The following is a 23743-nucleotide window of genomic DNA, read 5'->3' on the forward strand; positions in this document are numbered from 1 at the left end:
TTTTATTCTTCAACATTTTAACCATCTTTCTAGCTCTTTCAATGTCTCCAGCCACTCCTTTACTTGCCCCATTGAGGCTAAGATTTGAGCTTTGTATAACACACTTTGTCACTTGACTTTGTAGCTCATCCAGTTGATTTTGAACTTTATAACGACAAGGTTGTCTCTTAACTCATGTAGGGGGCAATTTGTTCCCAACATGAACCAAAATGTAAGCTCAGGATCAAGAATAAATAAAAGAATAAAAATTCGTTTTAATAGAGGATTAATAGGGAATCCAATGTGTGACCATTTAATTTGTTTGTCTCTCTTGGTACCTATTGCATGGCATTTAATAGAATCAAATTTGGGCCAACCCCTAAGAAGAAAGTCATTCAGAATTTTAGGGAGATTTTCAAATATAAGGAAATTAAATAGCTGAAAATAAAGACTCAGAGCAAAATGTCATTCAAACATGTCTATGAAATCAAGAAAAAATGGCAGATGGCTAAATCAATTAAAATACCAGTTCAGGGGCTGGCATTTGATCTAGTTGACACTGGTGAAGGGGCCTGACCCAGTATCAGAGTGCCGTGTTCCATTTCTAACACTAGCCCCTGACTACAACTTCCTGCTAATGTAGGAATGTAGACCCCTGGGAGGCAGCAGGTGATGGTTCAAGTAATAGGGTTCCTGGCACCCATGTGAGATATCTGATTGACTTTATGGCTCCTGGATTCATTCCAGCCCAGCTCTAGCCTTTGGGGGCATTTAGGGAGTGAATCGGTAGATGGGAGTGTTTCTCTCTTTCTGTCCATCAAGTAAGCAGACAATTTTTAATGTGAATTTATGCAGTCATTTGTAACACAAAGAATAGGAAAGCCCAAACAGGCTGTAATGAGTTTGAAGACTCTCCGTGTTGCTCTTGGGAAATTTCTTTCTTTCCAAGTGGGCATAAAACACCTTAATTCCATGCTGATGTAGATTACTGTACAACTTAGGGTCCCTGCCCATTTGCCATTTCTCATCTCTGTACAAGATATCCTGATTTTTCTCAATTGCAGTCGTGATCTGGGCAAGGTCTTTGGTAGGCTTCAGAGGAACAGTAAAGAAAAGAAAGCTGAAATGAGTATGAGATTAATGTTGAGGAAGAAATACTTGAACTATCACTACTGAAATCATTGCTATGTTCCTTATTTATGTGAAAAAGCAGAAAGACTGAGAAAAGCAGAGATTTTATTTTGGCTTCTGTAATATGAATGGTATGTTTCTCAACCAGTCTTGTCTACTCCCCTACCTATCATATATGTGCTTTCAGAATTTACTAGGATGAAAATAGCAAACAAAAGAGAATATCAAAATATGACTGAGATTTTGTTTTAAAGCCTATTTCAACTCTCAATGTTTATTTACCTATTTTAAGGTAGCATTTTATTTTTACTGTTTTTTAAAAAGGTTTATTTGTTTGAAAGGCAGAGTCACATAGCTGGGGTGAGGGGAAGTAGGGGGAGGGAGATCGTCCATCTGGTGATTCACTCCTCAGCTGGCCACAAAAGCCAGGGCTGGACTGGGCTGAAGCCAGGAACTGGAATATACATCCCGGTCTCCCACATGGGTGGCAGAGCCCCAATTGTTTGAGCCATCTTCCACTGCCTTCAAGCTCCAAAGTATTTGTGGTGACTTTAAATAGGTCTAGTAAAAGAGTTTCTAATGAAAATTAAAGTAATGTGATATTCATAATTGTGACTGTTAGTGATGCTAAATATTACTTAAAAGAGATTTTTATTTTAGTTTTATCTGAAAGTTCATTATGGGTTGCCATAAGCAAAATGTCATGGTTGTTAGGAAACAATGAACCAGAAGTTCTCTGAACTTTTTGCAAGACTCAGCTTTCAGTATTAGGGTGATTTGAATTATGGAATGAGAGTAGGAAGTAACATTATAGGACCATGGAGACAATATTTAATTAACTACCCCCTAAAGAAGGAAAAGAGCCAAATTCAATAAAATAAGAGCAAAGTCCCAAATCAATTGCATGTGACTTTGGAAAACTCTCTGACATAAATTCTCTACAATCAATCTGTCTCCATCCTAATTTTTGTAGCAGGGGAATAGCTTGAGAGTTCTGAAGACAGAAGGTTTGATTTCATTAGAGAAGACCACTAGTGGGTAAATAGAGACTTGGCCATTTACATTTGGGCTAATTCTTCTAATGGTAGACCTGAGTGTTAGATGGCTATGTTTATTCTCCATACCTCTCCTCTTGGTCCCATCTAACCCAGTGAACTCCCCTCTCTTCTACCACAATCTCTTTCTTTCATGTCATTTCCACTGCCCTTATTGCCACCCCTTCTCTTCCCACTGAGCTATTTTAGTTATTAAAATTGGAATAGCTGACATGGTCAGAGCAGTCAAAGAGGAATGAATGACCCCTTTGTCTTAAATTGAAGGAAGTCCACAAAAATGCTTCCAGAGTGTGGTACTGTAGAGTCTCTGCTGACTATATGGACATCTAAGCGACTTCTCTGCATAACTTATTTTCCCCTTGCCTCTTTGCACTAAAATATTTGCTGATACATAGAAAGAAAGATCATAAGTAAATATTAGATCATGTGTAGATATTGAATAGACAAATAACATGAAATTAACATCCAGGAATCTACAAATTTGGGCTTTTGATGATTGATCATTTTATCTAATAACAATAACTTTTGCGTCACTGTTAACTCTTAGCTCTATTAACACTGATACTGACTTTAAATGTCTCAACAATGTCAAGTGAAAAATTGCTTGTTAATCAGATTATTATTTGTACACATTTCTTGAATGAAATAGTTAATAACAGTTCCTCATCACCTAGTATTGTCAATTGAAATAATCAGTCTGGATGAAGAACGAAAGTTGAGGTTTATTCAGCTGATTGGATTGAGGATTTTTTTTTTTAACTTTTATTTAACAAATATAAATTTCCAAAGTACAGCTTTTGGATTACAGTGGCTTTTTCCCTCCCATAACTTCCCTCCCAGCCGCAACTCTCCCTCTCCCATCCCATTCACATCAAGATTCATTTTCAATTATATTTATATACAGAAGATCAATTTAGTATATATTAAGTAAAGATTTCAACAGTTTGCACCCACACAGAAACACAAAGTGTAAAATACTGTTTCAGTACTAGTTATAGCATGAATTCACATTGGACAACACATTAAGGACAGAGATCCTACATGAGGAGTAAGGATTTTAACCTAGACACAACTAGTCAGCTGCCAAGTTGCCTGTTCTGCCGTCTGTTTGATTATAGGTGTTTTTTTTTTTTTTCTATTCTACGGGGTGGTTGCATTCACTGAGTCAAGTTTAAACAATACAGATTTATGTGTGGCTATTAATCACACTGAGAATAAGAGTGCCTCTTTGAAAAAGAAAGAATACCTGGTAATAGTTAACAGACTTGGTTATTGACTATGGAGGTACATTTCATTCCCACATCCATTTCCACATGGAATATTATCTACTTGCAGGGAAGAGCAAACAAAGGGGTGGTTAATCACTCACTGCTTAAGGTGCAGAAAATGTTTCTTTGGTCACGGTTAGTTTTTCAAAAAGTCATATTACCTGAAAACTGACTATAGGTCATTGACATCACATCTGATGTAGGTCTCTGCAGTCACCATTTCATTGTAAAGTGTACAGTATTCATTATAGAGCCAAAATACATGGAATATAAAGGAAGGAATATGAAAATATCCACTCTAGGAATGCAAACAAGTCTATACAAGGAAGAGGATGGTACAGACAAAGCTTTTTAATCAGCATTCAATCAATAGTATTAATTAGACATCTATCATAAGCCAATCATTGTAACAGAGATCTCCCCAAGAGGCATAAAAGATGCAACTCCTCAGCCAGCCTTGGAATTGTGTTTCATTTAAATCAACAGGAATCTTGAACTTTTCCCACTGTTCACAGAAATTCTTGACCCAGCCAGGAGAGTTTTCATTAAACTTCCTAGTCTTTTGCTATATTCAGGCATCCTGAAGTTTCTGGGAATATCCCATGCTTTACCTGAGGAGAGCCTTCTCCTGTTCCTGCTACCCTACCCCTGCCGTCTTGGCCTCTTCACTGGCTCCTCCTCTATTCTATACATGGCCTGTTATGACAAGCTTCACTGGTCAATAATTTTTCTCCCAATGTATATTTAAATAGGCTTTGTTTTCAGGGATCCTCAGGTCTAATGAGGAAGAAAGAAAGAATAATAAATATGTTAATACTAATGTATTGGGATACATCATAACAGAAATAGGCAGGTTTCCAATGGAAGGATGAAAGACAGAACAAGTCTTCCTGAGCTGGGAGAGGAGGACACTGGGGACAGAACCAAGATTGCGAGAACTTTGAGTAGAAGAAATGTTCTTCCCCATGTGAAAATGTTGATGATGGCAGAGATTCCTGTTGAAAAAGCCTAGACCAAAACTTATAAAAAGCCAAAGTTTTGTCTCCAAGAACAAAAACTATTGAATTGTAAGAGGAATTGTAGCAAAATATAGGAGGAAAAACATGAAAGTTACAATTATAACCTTTAATATTTAAACTCATCTTTTCAAATTTTTACAATTATTCTCTTAACATATTTGGGGAGGATTAATGTGTACAAACAAAAAAATTTTATATGGCCTTAAAATTTATGAAATTCAACTCTAACTTGACTTGGAGTTTAGAAAGTGTCGCTCCCCCTCTTCGTGGAGGAACGACACAGGACCCTGCGCTGTTCTTTTGTCTGCTCGGCCCTCCCCGGGTTTGCTGCTGGTTCTTCCCGGGTTGGCTACTGACCCTTCCACCTCCGTGGAAGGGCGGTTCCCCCTGCCACTTTCCCCACTTCCGTGGGGGAGCGGCACACCGCCGGCCGGCTCTCTCGGGGCCTGCTCAGATGTTCCTCAGGTGTTCCTTCAGATGTTCCTGGTGCATGTTGTCTCTCTCCTCCTTTATAGTCCTCTTCCACCAATCCCAACTCTGCTACCCACACACCGAGTACACTGCTCTCCTGCAATCAGGAGCAGGATCAGCTCCTGCAGGTCATCACTCAAGCTGGTGAGAGGCAGCTGCGTAGAAGTTGTTACTCCCTTTTCAGCACCATATTGTGGGAGAGCAGATGCATAGAATAAGTCTTAATTCCAGTAACTTAGTCTAGTCCGAGTTGCTCCCCACAAGAAAGATGTAGAGCAAGTAACTCATCACATATTGCAGTTTTGCTCAAAATGTACCAGAACACATAAACTCAAGAAGCAGATAAAAACACAATGCAATTTTCAAGATTCTTTAAGGATACCACCCCATACCGCATGGCACAACTTATTATCCAATTGATTCAGGTCTGCTAATACTAACTGATAGAATAAAAAAAGGGAGAGAATGATCCAACATGGGAAGTGGGATACACAGCAGACTCATAGAATGGCAGATGTCCTAAACAGCACTCTGGCCTCAGAATCAGCCCTGAAGGCATTCGGATCTGGCTGAAGAGCCCATGAGAGTATTTCAGGTATGGAAAGCCAAGACATTCTGGCAAAAAAAAAACAAACAAAAAACACCTAAATGAAAGATATCTGCGAGTGAGATGAGATCCCAGTAGAAAGAATGGGCCATCAAAGAAGGAGGTACCTTTCTCTGAAGGGAGGAGAGAACTTCCACTTTGACTATGGCCTTGTCTAAATAAGATCAAAGTCGGCAAAGGCTTCCATAGCCTTGGCAACTCATGACTAGAGCCTAGCGTGATAACTGATGCCATAAACAAGAGTGTCAATTTGTTAAGTCAACAACTGGAGACACTGTGCACTTACTCCTCATGTAGGATCTCTGTCCTTAATATGTTGTTCAATGTGAATTCATGCTATAACGAGTACTCCAATATTTTATACTTTATGTTCTGTGTGGGTGCAAACTGTACTTAATATATATAAATTGATCTTCTGTATATACAGATAATTGAAAATGAATCTTGATGTGAATGGAATGGGAGAGGGAGCGGGAGTTGGGAGGGTTGCAGTTGGGAGGGAAGTTATGAGGGGAAAAAGCCATTGTAATCCATAAGCAGTACTTTGGAAATTTATATTTATTAAATAAAAGTTAAAAAAAAGAGTGGTGAAAGTGGATATCCTTGTCTTGTTTCATATCATTCGATATGATATTGGTTGTGGGTTTATCATTTATAGCCTTAATCATTTTAATCTGTGTTTCTTCTATGCCTAATCTGTTGGAGCTTTTATCATGAAGGGGTGATGAATCATATCAAAAGATTTTTTTACAGTTATTGTGATCATATGGTTTTTGTTTTTTACTCTCTTAATATGATGTATTACATTTATTTATTTGTGATTGTTGAATCATCCTTGCATCCCTAGGATAAATTCCACTTGAGGGTGACATGTGATCTTTTTGATGTAGTGTTGGTTTGGGGTCAATAATATTTTGTTAAGAATTTTTGCATCTATGTTCATCAAGGATATTGGTTTGTAATTTTCTTTTTGTGTTGTATCTTTGTTTTTGGTAATAGAGCAATGCTGGCCTCATGAATAGGATTTAGCAGAGTTCTATCCTTTTCATTATTTTGGAATAATTTGAGATGTATTGGAGTTAGTTTCTTTCTAAGAGTTTTATAGCATCCAGTTGTAAAGCCACCAGGTACCAATGGTGTCTTTGCAATCACCTAGGAGCCCTGAACAACCTGGATCCTCCATTTCTACCCATTTCCTCTCTTACTCTCTTACTACTCTCCATGCACACAGGTTTTCTTGCCGCCACTGGTACTTACCTAATGTACTCTTTCCTTAGGGCTTTTGCACTGTTTCTTCCCTCTGTCTGGAATATTTGTTCTCCCAGATGTAAACATGGTTTACTTCCCAATAATGTTCAGATCTTTGTACAAGTATATCTTTTTCAGAGACCTATCCCCATCACTCTTATTTATTACTATTTTTTTATTTTGAAAGAGTTACAGAGAAAGAGGGAGATGTACACACACACATACACACACACACACACACACACAGAGAGAGAGATCTTCCACCTGTTGGTTCGAACCCCAGATGGTTTCAATGGCCAGCACTGGACAAAGCTGAAGCCAGGAGGCACGAGATTTACCCGGATCTCCCACATGATTGCCAGGGGTCCAAACACCTGGGCCGTCTTCTGCTGCTTTTCCCAGGCCATTAGCAAGGGATTGGATCAGAAGTGGAGCAGCTGGGACACTAACTGGTAACCATATGGGACTCCAGCATCAGAGGTGGCAGGCTAACCTGCAACCCACTATGCCACACAAGCCCCATCACCACTCTTCTTTTTTTTTAAGATTAAATTTTTATTTGAAAGGCAGAGTTAGAGAGGCAGAGGCAGAGACAGATAGAAAGGTGTTCCATCCACTCCCCAAATGGCCTCAATGGTTAGAGCTGGGCCCATCCAAAGCCAGGAACCAGGAGCTTCTTCTAGGTTTCCCATGTGGTTGCAGGGGCTCAAGGAGTTGGGTCATCTTCTACTGCTTTCCCAGGCCATAGCAGAGAGCTGGATCAGAAGTGGAGCAGCCAGAACTGGAACCAGCACCCATATGGGATTCCAGCACTGCAGGCGGTGGCTTTACCCTCTGTGCCCCAGCGCCGGCCCCCATCACTCTTTAATGTTGCAACCGTGCCCTCTCTCTGTTCCTGTCAGTATTTCCTATTCTCCTCCCATTCAATTCAATTTCTCCTTATTACTCAATAGCATCTTACATACTGTACAGGTAACTAGTTAGTTTTTTCGCTTGTTTCTCTCACCTGATGCTAAGAATGTTCTCACAAAAATTGGTGAATGGATGAACAAATGGAATCAAGAAACTAACTTCTGAGTGTCATAAAGAGAATCCATGGGGATACAACCGTTTTTTTGGGGAAAGGAGCTTTAGCCTCTTCAAGAATGTAGATGCACAAGGCCTCCAACAGTGGGTTCTGCAAGCAACCTGCAGATTTGGAAACAGCCTTTTGTGTGCCTCCCAGCAGGTCTGGAATGGCCTGCCTGTTTCCAACCATTGTTGATGGTAATTCCTCATGGTTGAAAGTAATGTCACATTTTCTTTAAAATGTTCCTTAATCAGAATTTCCAGCCTTATCCTCTAATTAGTCCTAAGTGGTAATAAGTGCTTATACCCTACTGCAGTTCAGCATCTTTACCACAATCTCCTGTTTTCTCATTTGTTCCATTAACCATTGGTGAGGCTGAGAGAGGAATAAATTGTTTTCTCATGATGAAAGGTCTGAATAGACTAATTAGGTCAGTCAGTTCCCAGGATGCTACGGCTACACTTTCTTTTCTTGATATGCACCACATATCTGCAACCACAGCACAGCTAGTTACCAAATATTGCACAAACGTTCCCACATGGAGCTCCCTCTGAGGGTGATCAGAGAAGCTTGATACTGATCAGAAAGGATTTTGCCTGCAAGTTTACTGTGAACAGGGGAAAACTGTTCCTCAGCTTCTGTTATTGCTATTAATATGTGAAGAGAGCAAGAGAAGAGCCAGCCCTGAAGCTCTCCCTGTCCTGAGTATCTGGCCATCTGCTTCACCTATTTTATGGAAAGTATGGGGTTGCAGGGTGAGAGGTGGGATCACTTATTATTCACCTTCCTGTACAGTATTTATTATGTAGGAATAAGAACATCCTGCCCTGACTTGTCGTCCCCCGAGGAAGACTAATTAAGCTCCCTAAATACAGACTATTCCCAAATGTCCTATATACCAATCCAACTTGGCACTTTCCCCGTTGTGATAGGGGCTCAGCCAGAAGCTCTACAAAAACACATGCCTGGGCTAAAAGCAAATGGTCAGTACACTGCAGAGGAAAAGTCAGGAAGAATCTTGGGGGTTTCAAGGACATATTTGTCTTGGGTTCTATTTTACGTAATCCAAAAAAGTAAACATGAAATGCTTGGATGCGTGTAGATGCCATATTTGGTGACAGGAAGCCTTACTTTCCCATAGCAAGAAAGAAACCAAAAAATAGGTTATGAGCTTGTGAAGTAGACTGTGAATTTTTTACACTAGATATTATCTAAGATATTTAAAAAAATGGAACCCATGTTTTTTTGAGACTAGATCCTAAGATTTTTTAAAAAGATTTTTATTTATTTATTTGAGAGGTAGAGTTCAGACAGTGAGAGGGAAAGACAGAGAGAAAGGTCTTCTGTCCATGGTTCACTCCCCAGGTGGCCGCAATGGCTGGAGCTGTGCTGATCCGAAGCCAGGAACCAGGAGCCAGGAGCTTCTTCTTCCTGGTCTCCCATGGGGTGCAGGGCCCAAGCACTTGGGCCATCCTCCACTGCCTTCCCAGGCCACAGCAGAGAGCTGGACTGGAAGAGGGGCAGCCAGGAATAGAACCGGCATCCATATGGGATGCTGGCACCACAGGCAGAGGATTAACCTACTGTGCCACAGTGCTGGCCCTGATCCTAAGATTTTTAAAAGAAGATCTTGAATATTGGTTGTCATAAAAATCTACCACTGATAAAGAAGCAAGTTTTCCCAGCTCCTAAGAGATGAAATTTTGGCTTTATATCTGGAAAGATCAGCTTTTATTTTGGAAAAACCATTTGAATAAGTACTTCAGTTTCACTGATGTAAACAAAATACAGATTTAGGACTTAGGGAAGAACTATGAAGTAATTACTTACTGCGTGCAGATGTTGAAAGTGAATCAGATTCTACAGGGGGTCTTCAAAAAGTATGTGGAAATATATATTATGAAAGGACTATGCTTGGATTTAAAATTTTTAAAAAAGATTTATTTATTTGAAAAGCAAAACAACAGAGTATGAGAAACACACACACACACACACACACACACCTTTCAAATACTGCTTTACTCTCCAAATGGTCACAACAGCCAAGTGTGTGCCAGGCTGAAGCCAGTAACCAGGAACTCCATCCAGGTCTCCCACAGGATGGCAGGCCCCAAGTGTTTGGGCAATCTTCCATCTTCTACTACCTTCCCATGAGCATTAGCAGGGAGCTGGATCAGGAGTGGAGTAGCCAGGATTCCAACGGGCACTCCACTATAGGATGTCAGTGTAGCAGGTGATAGCATAACCCACTGTGCCACAGCACTGCCTCCTCCACCCCGATTTTTGCACCAAAATAAATCTATATTTTAATTCATTTTTCCACAAAATATTTGAAGTTTGTATCTATATGTCATCACTCTTCCATCTGTTTTATGCTTTTTGTATATTGTGGTTCAAGGTTATGTCTCAGTTTAATTGAAGATCAAGTTTCTGCTTTTCTTTATCATTTTTCTTGTTACTTTAGGATAATTTTTAGGCATTATGTGGTAAAATGATTTTATTATGCCATTTAAAGCTGAAAATGATTTACAACGCAGTTTAGATAGTTGTTCTCATCATTACACCACCTCTGTAAGATGGGCATGCCTGGGAAGTTGCATTTTATCAAGCAGAACTGAAAAGTGTTCAGCCTTCTTGGGGAGAGACATAGGTCATCACTGTTTAGATTAAAAAAGTTATTTTGACCTTCATGAGTCTCTTGGCAGAAAAAGGCTGGGCTTCCGGGCATTGTCCAAAAGATGGAGGCTACGTAAGAGAGGCACTGCATTTCACTGCAAGGGATTTTGAGTCTTGCTGGGAAGCCTAGAAGAAAGAGGATTGAGATCTGGAAAGACGTTAACAAAAGAAAAGAACATAATGGGAGGAGGGAAAGAGAGATGGAAGAAGGCAGAGACAGAATAAAGAAGAAGGAAGGCAGAAAGAGAAGAAGGGGGCCATGGAGCTTATGAACAATGTGTTAACAGGTAGAAACTGAAAGAGAAAAAATAAAAGACAAAACCTTGGCCAGCGAGAAACCCCCTGTGGCTGCAGGGGCTGGTAAACTGTAGGACTGTGTGGTCGCTTTCCGAGGTTTCCCACGTGCTCAGCCCTGTTGCGATGCACCTGCTTCTCTGCTCCCATGACCACCTCCTTCACTGCTTTGCAATGGAGAGGCTGTCCTACTTGCTCTCTAAACCAGCACCTCCATCTGCTGTGCCATCACAGGGACCTCACTGTATTCACTGTCCCCACTTTTTGTGTTTGTTTTCCTTCTCCCCCCGCCCCCACCATGTTTCTCCTTTGGATCTTTTCCCATTAGCTTCTAAATGTGAGCTAATCATTCTAATCTCCAACAAACTTCTTCAGTCTCACTCATTTCCTGGCAGGCTAGTGTTCTCTTCCTCTACCTCACAGTCAGATCTCTCTTTTTTATTTATTCTTTTATTTATTTATTTATTTGACAGATAGAATTGGACAGTGAGAGAGAGACACCCCCCAAATGGCCTCTATGGCCGGCACTGCGCCGATCTGAAGCCAGGAGCCAGGTGCTTCCTCCTGGATTCCCATGCGGGTACAGGGCCCAAGGACTTGGGCCATCCTCCACTGCACTCCCGGGCCACAGCAGAGAGCTGGACTGGAAGAGGGGCAACCAGGACTAGAACCCAGCGCCCATATGGGATGCCAGCGCTGCAGGCGGAGGATTAGCTAAATGAGCCACAGCACCGGCCCCCACAGTCAGATCTCAAAAGCACGATGCTTCTTTTCTTTTCTCAAGTTCTCCTTACCCATTTATCCTACAACTTACTTCAGTCTGACTTTCATCCACACCACAACGTTGAGACAAGCCCAGTTATGGATCAGCTCCTCCTTGAATCCTCTCACCTGGCTCCTGTGCTGCTCGCCTGTCTCAGATTTCCCCCAGTCTCTCCTGGCTTCTCTGTCTCAGCCTCCTCACCAGCCTTGTCTTGTAGCACACCTCTACCTTGTTTTCTTTATCCAAGTCTCTTTTGAGTTCCCAATCTCCCCATCACAGGCCTTTTGCAAGTGCTATTCATTTAAAGAGTTTTCAGCTCACTTATAACTCCAGTGGTGAAGCTATCTCTTAAATCCCCAGTAGGTCAATCCCTTCTTTTCTTCTTATTGCATCATATACTTCTCTTTTATGACAACGCTGAAGGCTTCATGCTCCTCACCTATAACTTTATACATATTTTCAATAACCACTGAATTAATAATATCCATACCAGCCAATTGACAGTATACTTCAAGAGGCTAGGAATTAAGTTTTCTACTTTTGCTTACATTTAACTTGAGTTTTATTGTCAGTACATCACGTGGAACAGAAAGATTCTCAATACATACTTACTGGCTGATTGTCCCCAAACTTCAATAAACATATCCAGGTGGTTTTTCCATAGCAGCTAAGGAATAGAAGAGAAAAGGGAGGGGGTGACAGTGCAAGCTTGAGAGAGAGTTAGAACCTGGAAAGTTTGGAAGAGGCTGAAGCATGGGAAGATTCAGACAAGCTCCAGTCTCCCCTCAGGCACCCTGGAAATATGGGGTCACAGGTCATTTCACTTGGCCTCTGAGAGCAAAGATAACTACAAAATGCTGGCAGCCTAGAGATACCTGGACGGCATGGCTGGTGTTGGCAAAGGTGTTACTGTTATAATCTTATGGAGGAGGAGGAGTGGGATTGGCAGGTAGTAGATGAAGTCAGACTTCATTCGTTGGGCACAAACCCTGGCAGCCTGAGAGAAACATTCATAAAACACAGCTTCTGGTTCATGTGGTGTGGGGTGGAGGTTAGGCATCTGCATTGTAAGCATACTGCATCCCAGCACATTCCCATTCTATTCTGATATGCACATACAGCCAGATTTGGGAGTCACTAGACCTAAATATCTTAAGGTATTTTTCAGCTCTGAATGTCTATGAATCTCTAAAAATAGAATCAAGATGTTACTTAATAGAAGGCATATCATCTTTTGATCTAATCATGGCTTAATCATTGATTCTTTTGTCAACAAAGATTTGTTGCAAACTTTTTTATCCATGAGGCACTAAATTGCCTTTAAGCGCTTATGTTTGCTAGGAATAAGATGAGACTGGGTTGATGGAAATACCTTTGCCTGCGCGAAATTATAGTACAGCACAGAGAAACTGGATGTTCAAGAAATAATTAAGGACACAGTATGCATTGTATGAACTAAAATTCCCATGATCTATCCATGAACATTGCTGTTTCCTAAACCACACAACCTTTTGTACCTCCCCTTTCCAACCTTCTCGTGAGATGTGACCTCCTTTCTCTTTCTCCTATAGTTTTTATATCTATACATTTGTAATTCTTTTTACAACTTTGTTCAAACTGCTTTCCTAGGTATGTATGAAGTATAGTGCTCTGCATACAGTAGAGATTTAATAAATAATTTCAAATTAATCAATGACCAAGTAGGAGAATGACTTAGTGTCTCAAATTGGTTTCTGGGTCTTATAAATATCTTTAATGATGGACAGAGCAAGCAAGAGGGAAAAAAATAGAGGCTGAGAAAATGAAGTCACAGACATGGGAGGTGGAAATGGTGTCAGGTGTGACAGAGATCAACTGCAGTGTAGTATGGAAGTGCGTTGGTAACTGAGGCATAAAAGTTGACTCTCAGGAAAGAAAGTTGAGAGACAAAAGTTACAGCCAGGGAGGTACCTCAATGGCCTTTGGAGACCAACACATTGGCCTCCTCTAGCAAGGGTTGGCAGGGGAAAAGAGGGGAGGGATGTGGAAGTAGACAGAGGTTCAGCTGGAACCCTCAAAGGAGTTCATGTGGTGCCAGGACTGTCTCAGAGTCTGTGGCCTGAAGGTACTCATCACATTCATGAGTTGAGCAGAAATATCATTCTACCCCAAGCCCCATGGACCATTATCTCTTCCTGTAATATCACATTTGGATATTACTTTACCCCCTAAGGATCATCCTGAATAAGCACTGAAAGATTATGTGATGTTTAATATACTTATATTAACAACATGAGGAAGGAGATAGTTCCAAGATTCATCAACTGGTTGAGCCAGATTCTACATAGGAATTATGTCACTGTAACCTAATACCAAGCTAATAATGTATATACTGTATCATTCTCTTTTCACATTTGGAGAGCCAGCCAATAATATGATAGTAAATGTTTAATAGCCTGAAAACTCCAATTTGCAGTGTCTACCAATTTCCATGGCTATACTGGCCAATTTCATGCTGCCCACATGATGTCACTGAATGCTGAGTTGGAAAGAGTTACACAGTAGAACAACATTGCATAGTATTTCCACCCTGTAAGCACACGTACAATGAATGAAAAAGAGCCTCAAGAACACACAGGAAAATTAGGAAATGATGAGTTTGGAGTGTTTCTTAACTTTGTTAAATATAACCTATTTAATTGTAAATTCAACCACTTCGCTGATACAGTGTTTAAAATGATAAAGCCAAGTTCATTGAAAATGAAACCTGGTAAAACATGCCAAAGAAACTGGGGAAGTGAAAGGTCAGAGAGAGCTGGAGGACACAATGAACCACAGAAGTGCCTTCAGAAGTGTCTTTGATGGAAATGTAGGCATGGCAGATGAGGAAGACACAAAGCCTGGTCATGGGCAGGGAAGGTGGGACCAGCTGCATGGGAATGGACAGGGACCAGCAGAGTGAGGCCCTGATGCTTCCCATGTCTGAAGTTAGAACAGGAATTCTTTCATTTCCTGGTGAGCAGGCCTGGTCTCAGCTCTAGGAAGTGAATGTCCAGTTGTAAGAACATAAGAACAGGTTACAGGAAGTTCAGGTAAAGGGAAGTTCTCTCCAATTTGTTCCTGGGGAAGCACAGGGGAGACAGATGTGAGAGATGTGAGTAAGCCACCTGCTAGGGAATCCGTGCATCGGGCACCAGAACGTGGCAGCACAATATTACATGGCTGTGAACAGCATTCTTTGAAAAATGTTCCTAACTACCAAGTGTGGTTTTGGAGGGTTTCATATTCCATAATTAGCAGATAAAAATGTCTAGAATCCCAATCAATCTACACAATGAACCCATCAACATTGGAGATGACAGCCGAGGAATGGGGATGCAGCTGCTCACCAGCCCACAGTGGTCTGTCCCACACCCTCGGGGCTCCACACGGCCTCTTGTCTCAAGGTGAAGTAGAGGATACAGAGCAGAAAGAAACCCAAGACTGACGCAGGGGAAATCTGGGCCTCCCGTGCTAAGTTCCTCAGGGTTGTGTCCCCTTCTAGTTTTCAAGTAGAAAGGGAAAAATATCTGAAATTTCCCTTAATAACTGACTCTGTGTGACTTAAGATATTGGCTTTCACTTGCCAGCAATTGAGTCAAATTTTTAAATAATGGTAATCTTTGAAATAAAAGTAAATTTTTGAAATAATGGTAGCCCAGCAACAATTCCACAACTTCTGCTGATAATTTTCAGATGTTTGATAAATGCCTCTGCCCCCCCCACCTTCAAAGTAAACTCATTTGAACACTTGCAAACCAATGTAATGCATTTAGATGATCAGATGAACCTAAAAGATTTGTCTCCCCCAGAAAATTCCCTGTAAGTGGAATCATTGGCTGTGAATCAAGTTATGAATCAAAACAGCATATTTAAAATAGTCCTATGGCAGATTAAAAATAAAATTCTGATAAGCTGCCTCAGAAGCAGAAACAAGCCAATTTTAAGAAAAATTCTATAGTCTTGAAAGCACACAGAGCTAGAAAAAAGAAGACACGCTATTCTTTCCACCAGTGTCAGTGTGTGACTCATTCTCAACTCATAGATGGTGCACAGGAAATAAATGTTCTTTACTCACTGGCCTGCTCAGAGTCTGCAGAGGTACAGACAACACCCCGCTCATTTTTTGCACATTCAGGCAAAATGTGATGTCCTTCCTCACTGGACTCAGTCCAGTTTCTGCAGGTGTAACTTTTATAAGCAAGCCTGAAAGGGGGAAAAAAAATGTGTCATTTGGGAGTGCATTCAAATTCCGTTAAGACAACACATTCACTTGGATTTCTCGTTAACCTTCAGAACACAGGACAGCCTCCCTACTGACACAGGGAAGCAAGAGCGGAAGGCCGAAAACAGCAGAAAACAAATATGATACTTCAAAAATGTCTGAAAAGCACAGGTGTGCTTTTCAAGAAGCCTTTCCCTCCATGGCTTTAGCTTTTGTGTGCAGCCCGGATGTAGCTGATAAACCAAGGCTCTCCGTCTTTGCAGCCAGATAGATATAATTTTCATACTGAATAGGAGAGATAATGCATCCGATCCATTGGACAGTTGTCCCTGTGTAATCAAGCAGCCGTGTTCTCTTATTTCACTAGCAAATGTGCAGACAAACACACATTGTGTCAAATGCAAGGAAATCAGTAGCCTGTGTCTGAAACTTAAACCTCCCCATTCTTTAGAGAATAGCCGTAATCAGGCAAGAGGTTACACGGTACCAGTCTCACCATTTCCCCAGTCCCCAGAACGTGACAATAGCTAATATGTTTCAATGCATGAGTAATTTTGACCCCAGCTAGACATTCCTGTGGGGGAATTGTCATAATAGTTGTGCCATAAAAAATAAATTTCATTATCAAATACAAATAGTCACAGTGAATACCCATATTTCAGCCCCAAATCTACATCTGTCCTGTGTCTCATGCAACGTAGAAGGCTAAGAAATATTTATCAAATGAATGACTAAAAGAATTAAGGAATCTTTTCTGTGGATTTTGATGACTTTGTATCTAGATACCATCTGTTTCTTATTTAATCAGAATTCATTTCTTTGAGATGAGAAAATCTACACACCAAGTCATTGTAAGCTTCCAGTCATAGCAGTTGGTGAGGACATATTTAGGAGGTGAACTCCATTCTTTGTCTGTTCCTTCATGTGTTTTCTTTCTCCTTTTCTTGCTGAAAAATCCCTTCTTCCTGCTATTTCCAGCCCTAAAATATTTACAAGCTGATGTCCTCTTTAGTCATCACTGTGCTGAGCTGCAATATTTTAATCATTTCTCAGAAGTCATTTTCTCCATCTGCTTAATCATTTTATTTACTTTTGATTCCACCCAATGTGTCAACATCTCTAAAACATAAGGTTCCAAAACTGGAATTTGTTCCCCCCAGTACCCAGAGGAAGGTAACATCCAGCCTTCTGCTAAGTGAACGTGTCCTCACATGGGACTGCATAAGTGATATTTTAAGTGCATCTCCCCTTATGGGCAACCAGTAGTCCTCCTCAGAGCTTCAGGGGTGTGATGGATCACAGGAAAAAGTGCACTATCTTTGATGCCAGGCACAACTGGGTTCAAATTCTGGCGTCCCTATTTACTACTAACAGTGTGAAACAGTTATGTAGCCTTTCTATATCTCAGCTGCTTTGTCAGAAAGAGCTTGGGAGAAATACTACCTGCATCCCATGATTATTGTGAGAATTAAATTAGCTACTAAATGTAGAGAGTCGGTATACCTGAATATACCTTTATATATTCCCATGCACGTAGTACATACAGCATTCTTACCAACCCAAAGATCTAATGCTTAAACTAGTTTCTCTCCATCTCTTACCCAACTCCATTCAACTTAGCAGGAAGTTGTGTCCACTTTTCCTCCATTTATTCTGAGTTCATCCATTTCTTTCCACTGATCAAGTGGCAGCTGCTTCAGCTGCCACTTGATCTGAACCATTTCTTACCAGGACTACAGCAATGACCTCCTGACTCATCTGGGCTTTCATTCTTTCCTCTTTATAATCCATTCTCTACACTGTAGTGATGTCATCATTAAAAAATATTAATGGGGGGGCTGGCACTGTGGCGTAGCAGGTGCACCTGCAGTGCCAGCATCCCAAATGGGAACCAGTTCGAGTCCTGGCTGCTCCACTTCCCATCCAGCTTTCTGCTATGGCCTGGGAAAGCAGTAGAAGATGGCCCAAATCCTTGGGCCCCTGCACCCACTTGGGAGACCTGGCAGAAGCTCTTGGCTCCTGGCTTTGGATCAGCACAGCTCTGGCCATTGCGGCCAAAATTGGGGAGTGAGCCAGTGGATGGAAGACCTCTCTCTATGCCTTTCCTTCTCTCTGTGTAACTCTGACTTTCAAATAAATAAATAAATCTTTAGAAATATATATTAATTGAGTCAGTCTACCTTCTTCTATGAAACCCAGCACAGGTTTCCCATTGCACCTACAAAGAAATTCAAAGTCCTTAGCTTGGCCCACGGGCTGTTATGGGATCTGTCCCTGCCTGTATCCCTCAGGTTATCCCTCTCCTCTCCTCCATCACTTAGTCTTTTTTAACCACGGACATTTTTTGCTTCTCGAGGTCATTAAGCTTATTCTGTTCCTGGGATCTTGAGCCTTGGCTTTCCCTGAGCCTTGGACATTTTTCCTTTAGATCTTTACAAAGCTGGTTCCTTCTCATCATTCTGGTCTAAGACTCCACATCAGCTCCTCCAAGAGGTCTCACCTGATCACAAGACCACATGCTGTCTCCCATCATGCTCCAAGATAGCCCCTTCTAGCACAATGCTTTATCCTTTTTTTTTTTCCAAGATTTATTTATTTAATTTGAAAGTCAGAGTTACACATAGAGAGAAGAAGAGGCAGAAAGAGAGAAATCCCCCATCTGCTGGTTCACTCCCCAGTTGACCGCAATGGCTGGAGCTGTGCCGGTCCAAAGGCAGGAGCCTGGAGCTTCTCCTGGATCTCCCACATGAGTGCAGGGGCCCAAGGTCTTGGGCCATCTTCTACTGCTTTCCCAGGTCAGAGCAGAGAGCTGGATTGGAAGTGGAGCAGCTGGGACTTGAACCACCGCCCACATGGGATGCTGGCACTGCAGGCGGCAGCTTTACTCTCTATGTCATAGCACTGGCCCCACTGTCTTGTTTTCTTTATACCACTTATCAGTAACTGAAATCATCAGGTTTATTTGCTTACTTCTCGCATGTCTGACTCCCCCAATAGAATGTCATCCCCATGAGAAAAGGACCCTTATCTACCTCACTTGTCTCAGTACTGTCACCTCCTGAAATAGTGCCTGGCAAGAAGTAGCCACTCAATGGACATTTACAAATGGATGCGCTGGTGTGTGTTAGCCTGTCTTGAAAGAACTGAGTTCTATCCTATCTTCTATAAATGTGAAACTGCCAAGCAAGAAACTGAAACCTAAATAGTCTCCCCCAAATTTTAACATTTCACCCCTAAATTCCACATGACCCCAAAATTCTGGGGCGTTACAAAATGATTCAGAACATGGAGTGCATTTTACTCCTAGTTTTACTAAAATGTCTATGTATGTGACCTTGGGCATGTCAGTTGACATATTAAAGCCAGTCTCCTCTTTTAAAAACATAAGGATAATAACACATACATGAGAGGGTTTTGTGAGGATTAAATGAGCTAAGCCTTTAGTCCAGTTCCTGGAACATTGTGCACAGTTAATAAGTACTGGTTATTATTATTATTGTTATTATGGCAATTGACTCTAGCACCATACTTTACAAAGAATTTTGACAAACTAGAGCTACTCCAGAGAACAATCAATCTTGTGAAGGGTCTGGAAACCGCAACTTGCAAGGAGCAATTGAAAGAACTGAGGATGTTTACCTTGGAAACGACAAATTTTAAGAGGAACTTGATAGCTTTTTTTTTTAAAACACTGGAAAGAACTGTGTCATGGATGAAGGATTAGATTTGTTCAATGTTTTTCTAGAATATAAAATTAAAGCCAAGGAGTGAAGGTTAAATCTATGATTCAATAACCAATTTGTTCAAAATGAAAAAGTGATTGAATTCTACTTATGAAAGTAGAATTAGGTATGGCTATGTGAATTCTAATTAAGGCAATTATATATGAAGCTATTTACAATTAACATAATGAATACTTTGTGTCATTATGAGAAGTGTACTTGAAATGTCAATTGCAAAAAAGCAGACTATGAAATATATGCAGTTCTCTTGGGGGGTTGGGAGGGTAGAGAGAAAGACAGAGATAGAATCTTGAGAGTAGGATTGATCTATCTACCTATCTGATATCATATCATATCTATCTATCTATCTATCTATCTATCTCTGTAAGCACAAGCACAAAACAAATGAAATGTGAGATAGTTAGGTTTCCTGTCATTTCAAACGTTAGAGTCCAGATGGCTTCATAGAAAGAATGGCACACAAGAAGTGATGTATCTGGTAGAACAGACATTTGATGTAGCAGTTAAGACGCCACTTGGGATGACTGTATCTACTGTGCCTGGGTTTGAGTCCCAGCTCCGCTTGTGATCCGGCTTCTTGCTAATGTGTATTCTAGGAGGCAGCAGGTGATGGCTCAAGAACTTGGGTCCCTGGCACCCACATGGGACTTGGATGGATTTCCATGCTCCTAATTTTGGTCTGGCCCAGACCTAGCTGGTGTAGGCATTTGCAGTGTGAACCAGTGCATGGAAGCTTTTCTCTCTCTCTCTCTCCATATTGAAAATAAAATAATAAATATTAATTTTAGAAAACTCATGTATCATGGAAAGCGTGGAACAGGGTAAGCCCTAAAAAGATTTGTAAGCTGCATGGGTCCATGATCCCAGGAAATGTATTTGCACTGCTCTAAAACAAAAAGATGCGTTTGAAAAATAGTGCAGAGGTCAATAAACCTCTCAGATATTTTCATTTTCTCCTGTTTTGCTGGGAGGGGGAATGCATGAACTTTATTGGAAGAAGAGTGCAGTGAAATTTAGTGAAAGCTTCAAAGAGAGAGGGAACTTAGAGACTTCCCCTCAGGCACAGAACCAAGGGGAAAACATCTAATTTGAAGAGACCCAGGGTGTTGGCCTCTGTGGTCTAATGGGACATCAGGTACTGTATGTTTCTGGCCACTATTTCTCTTCTGCCACAGCCAAAGCCCACCAACCTGTCTGAAGAAGTTACATGATTCCTAGTTCTAGACATCTGTGATTCCCCTTGGTTATTTTATTTGATAAATATAAGTTTAGCTAGGAACTAGAAGCTGACCTCAACTTTGTAAATATGGAATTTCAAAGAATATTAACAAGGGAACAACTTCAGGTAAATCTTGGTCCAAAAGTCAGAGAGGATCCCTTTTCCCTGCCAAATTCAAAAGTAGATAAACCAAATCTGCTTGGAACTTGATGGTGGAAACCCTGGTAGACAGACTCCCATGCAGGGCATTTTCCGGTAAAGTCTCTTTGTAAATAGTCACCTGTGTTGCTTTCGTAGCCTTGATGATAACGTTGTTAAAGATCCAGGCAGAGCTTTCAGACTGTCTTTATCCTGGAAGGGCCCTGCCAAGAAAGCAAGATTGCCATTTTCAGGCATTGAGGATACTATTTGATCCTCCTGTGAGGTCAACCTACCTCTTATTTTGTATCTCAGATGATTTACAGTGGTGGCAAAAACATATCATTTTCCTTTCCGGAATTGCAGGGTAGTGCTCCTTCTACTAGGTAATAACAGAGGAGTAAACCACAGAACTGCTCAAGACATGAAGGAGAGGTGTCTGCAGAGCGCGGTGAACAGCCTCCTTCTCAAACCCTTCATTACAACATTGATTATCTGCGGGAGTGGGACAAAGGACGCCTTGCTGTGCCTTACTCTTCTTGGGAGAGCCCACTGACTCCTGTATTTCAGATGAAGCAAGCATTGTAATAAACAATGGTCAGGAAGCCTCCAGTTCCCAAGCCCAGAAATGGCCTACAGTCCTTCACACAATGAGCCCTGACGATGACCAATGAGTGAAAGAGACTTTGTTTCAAAGCTTAGAATTCTTGATTGTTAATGTTTTTACAATCGAGGTGAAATTCACATAAAAATGAGCCATACTGAAGTGAAAAATTCAGATCATTTAGAGCGTTTCACACTGCTGTGGAACCATCAGTTAAATCTAGTTACAAAAGATTTTCGGCACCCCAAAATTAGACCCATAAACCCTGGGCAGAAACTCCCTGTTCTCCCCCCGTCCAGGCTGCCACCAATTTGTCTTTATCTCTGTGGATTTACCTATTCTGCATGTTTGACATAAATGGAATAATTTTTTTAAGATTTTAATTTATTTATTTGAGAGGTAGAGCTACAGACAGTGAGAGAGTGAAACAGAGAGAAAGGTCTTTCGTCCAGCTGTTTCACTTCCCAAATGGCTGCAATGGCCCAAGCTGCGCCAATCCGAAGCCAGGAGCCAGGAGCTTCTTCCCGGTATCCCATGTAGGTACAAGGGCCCAAGAACTTGGGCAATCTTCTACTGTTTTAATGGAATCATTTAACATGTAACTTTTTGATTCTGAGAGGATAGCCTTTTAATCATATTATGTACATATTATTAATCATATTATGTACATATTACATGAAGGAGCTACGTTTGTATCAGGAAATACCTAAACACTATCATATCATTTACAAGCATTTATTTACAACTGGAATTTGTAAACCATCTGAAGTGTTTAAAGAGCATAAGAAAGACCTATTAGTTTTTTTTGAACTCCAAGGACCTCCAGGTTAGGTAGAAGGCATCATAGAAAGAGAACTGAAAGACAATCATAGAGGCCACCTATTTCAGCCACCAGGAGAAGCCAGACACTGGGACAAGTGACAATGGGAGCTTTGAAGTCTCTCTTTTTCCACATGCAGGAACAGAGCTCATATTAGATTCATGATTACAAGTTCCAGAAATTCAATTGCATTAGCCTAATCCAAAAAAGAGGAAATACATTATGGGGAAGAATGGATGCTTGGGTGCTTATGATACACGGCAGTGGGAACAGAGTCTTGACTGAAATGAGAAAAGGAATCTCCCCTTCTTGTCTTGATCTTTATCTTCATCCATTCAGGATGTTATAACAAAATGTCACAAGCTGGATCACTTATAAGCAACAGAAATTTATTTCTTACAGTTTAGGAGGCTAAAATGTCCAAGGTCAAGGCACTGGCAGATTTAGCATTTGAGGAGGGCCTGATTTCTCAGAAATAATCATCTTTTCACTGTAACTTCATGTTGTGGAAGAGCTGAGGGACTGCTATGGAGTCTCTCTTATAAAAGCACTAATGCCACCAGGAGGGCTCCACGTCATGACATAATCACCCCCAAGGGCCACACCTCCAAATGCAAGCATCCTGGGGCTTAGGATTTCAACATATAAATATGAGAAGACACAAACATTTTGTCCATTGCAGCTACAATTTGCACCTTAGTCTCTATTGATTCTCTGCGTTCTGTTCACAACAGTGGACAAAAGACAGGCATGCCATAGTTCCCAAGTTTGCATTTCTTCTGTTCGAAAGAGGCAGAATTCCATGAACCTGAGAGAACATGGGCTCCAGAGTCCCTCAGAGGTGTCTAAATCCAGATTCTCTCATCTACTGGCTGCAAGACACTGGGCAAGTTATGTATCTCTCAGGACAGCTTCCTCATCGACAGTAATGCCTACCTCATAAGGTTCTTATGGAATTTGAGAAAATACATATAAAGATCAATGCGCAGCACACAAATTTTCTTTTTTTTATTTATTTGACATGTGGAGTTATAGACAGCGAGAGAGAGAGAAAGGTCTTCCTTCCATTGGTTCACTCCCCAAATGGCTACAATGGCTGGTGCTACGCCAATCTGAAGCCAGGAGCCAGGTGCTTCCTCCTGGTCTCCCATGCGAGTGCAGGGGCCCAAGCACTTGGGCCATCCTCCACTGCACTCTCGGGCCACAGCAGAGTTGGACTGGAAGAAGAGCAACCGGGACTAGAACCAGGCACCCATATGGGATGCCAGCGCCGCAGGCGGAGGATTAACCAAGTGAGCCACGGCGCCGGCCCCAGCACATAAATTTTCAATAAATATTGACTACCCAATATTATTGTCGTCATTATTAAAGAGACCAGCCCTGAGTCTCAGTCCCA

The 23743-nt window shown here is 41.2% G+C and overlaps 1 protein-coding gene across 1 annotated transcript in view; it reads right to left on the reverse strand.

Moving 5' to 3' along the window:
- The window catches only part of LOC149123538 (uncharacterized), a 178329-nt gene that overhangs the window by 104142 nt on the left and 50444 nt on the right, over positions 1 to 23743 (reverse strand). Inside the window, exon 2 of the mRNA XM_089307447.1 lies at positions 15677 to 15804. Coding sequence (XP_089163573.1) covers positions 15677 to 15804 — 128 coding nt within the window. The remainder of the gene's footprint in view (positions 1 to 15676; positions 15805 to 23743) is intronic.

This window comes from Oryctolagus cuniculus, chromosome 11, assembly GCF_051225735.1.
Source record: "Oryctolagus cuniculus isolate XC-2025 breed Fujian yellow rabbit chromosome 11, ASM5122573v1, whole genome shotgun sequence".
In the NCBI taxonomy this organism is placed as follows: Eukaryota; Metazoa; Chordata; class Mammalia; order Lagomorpha; family Leporidae; genus Oryctolagus; species Oryctolagus cuniculus.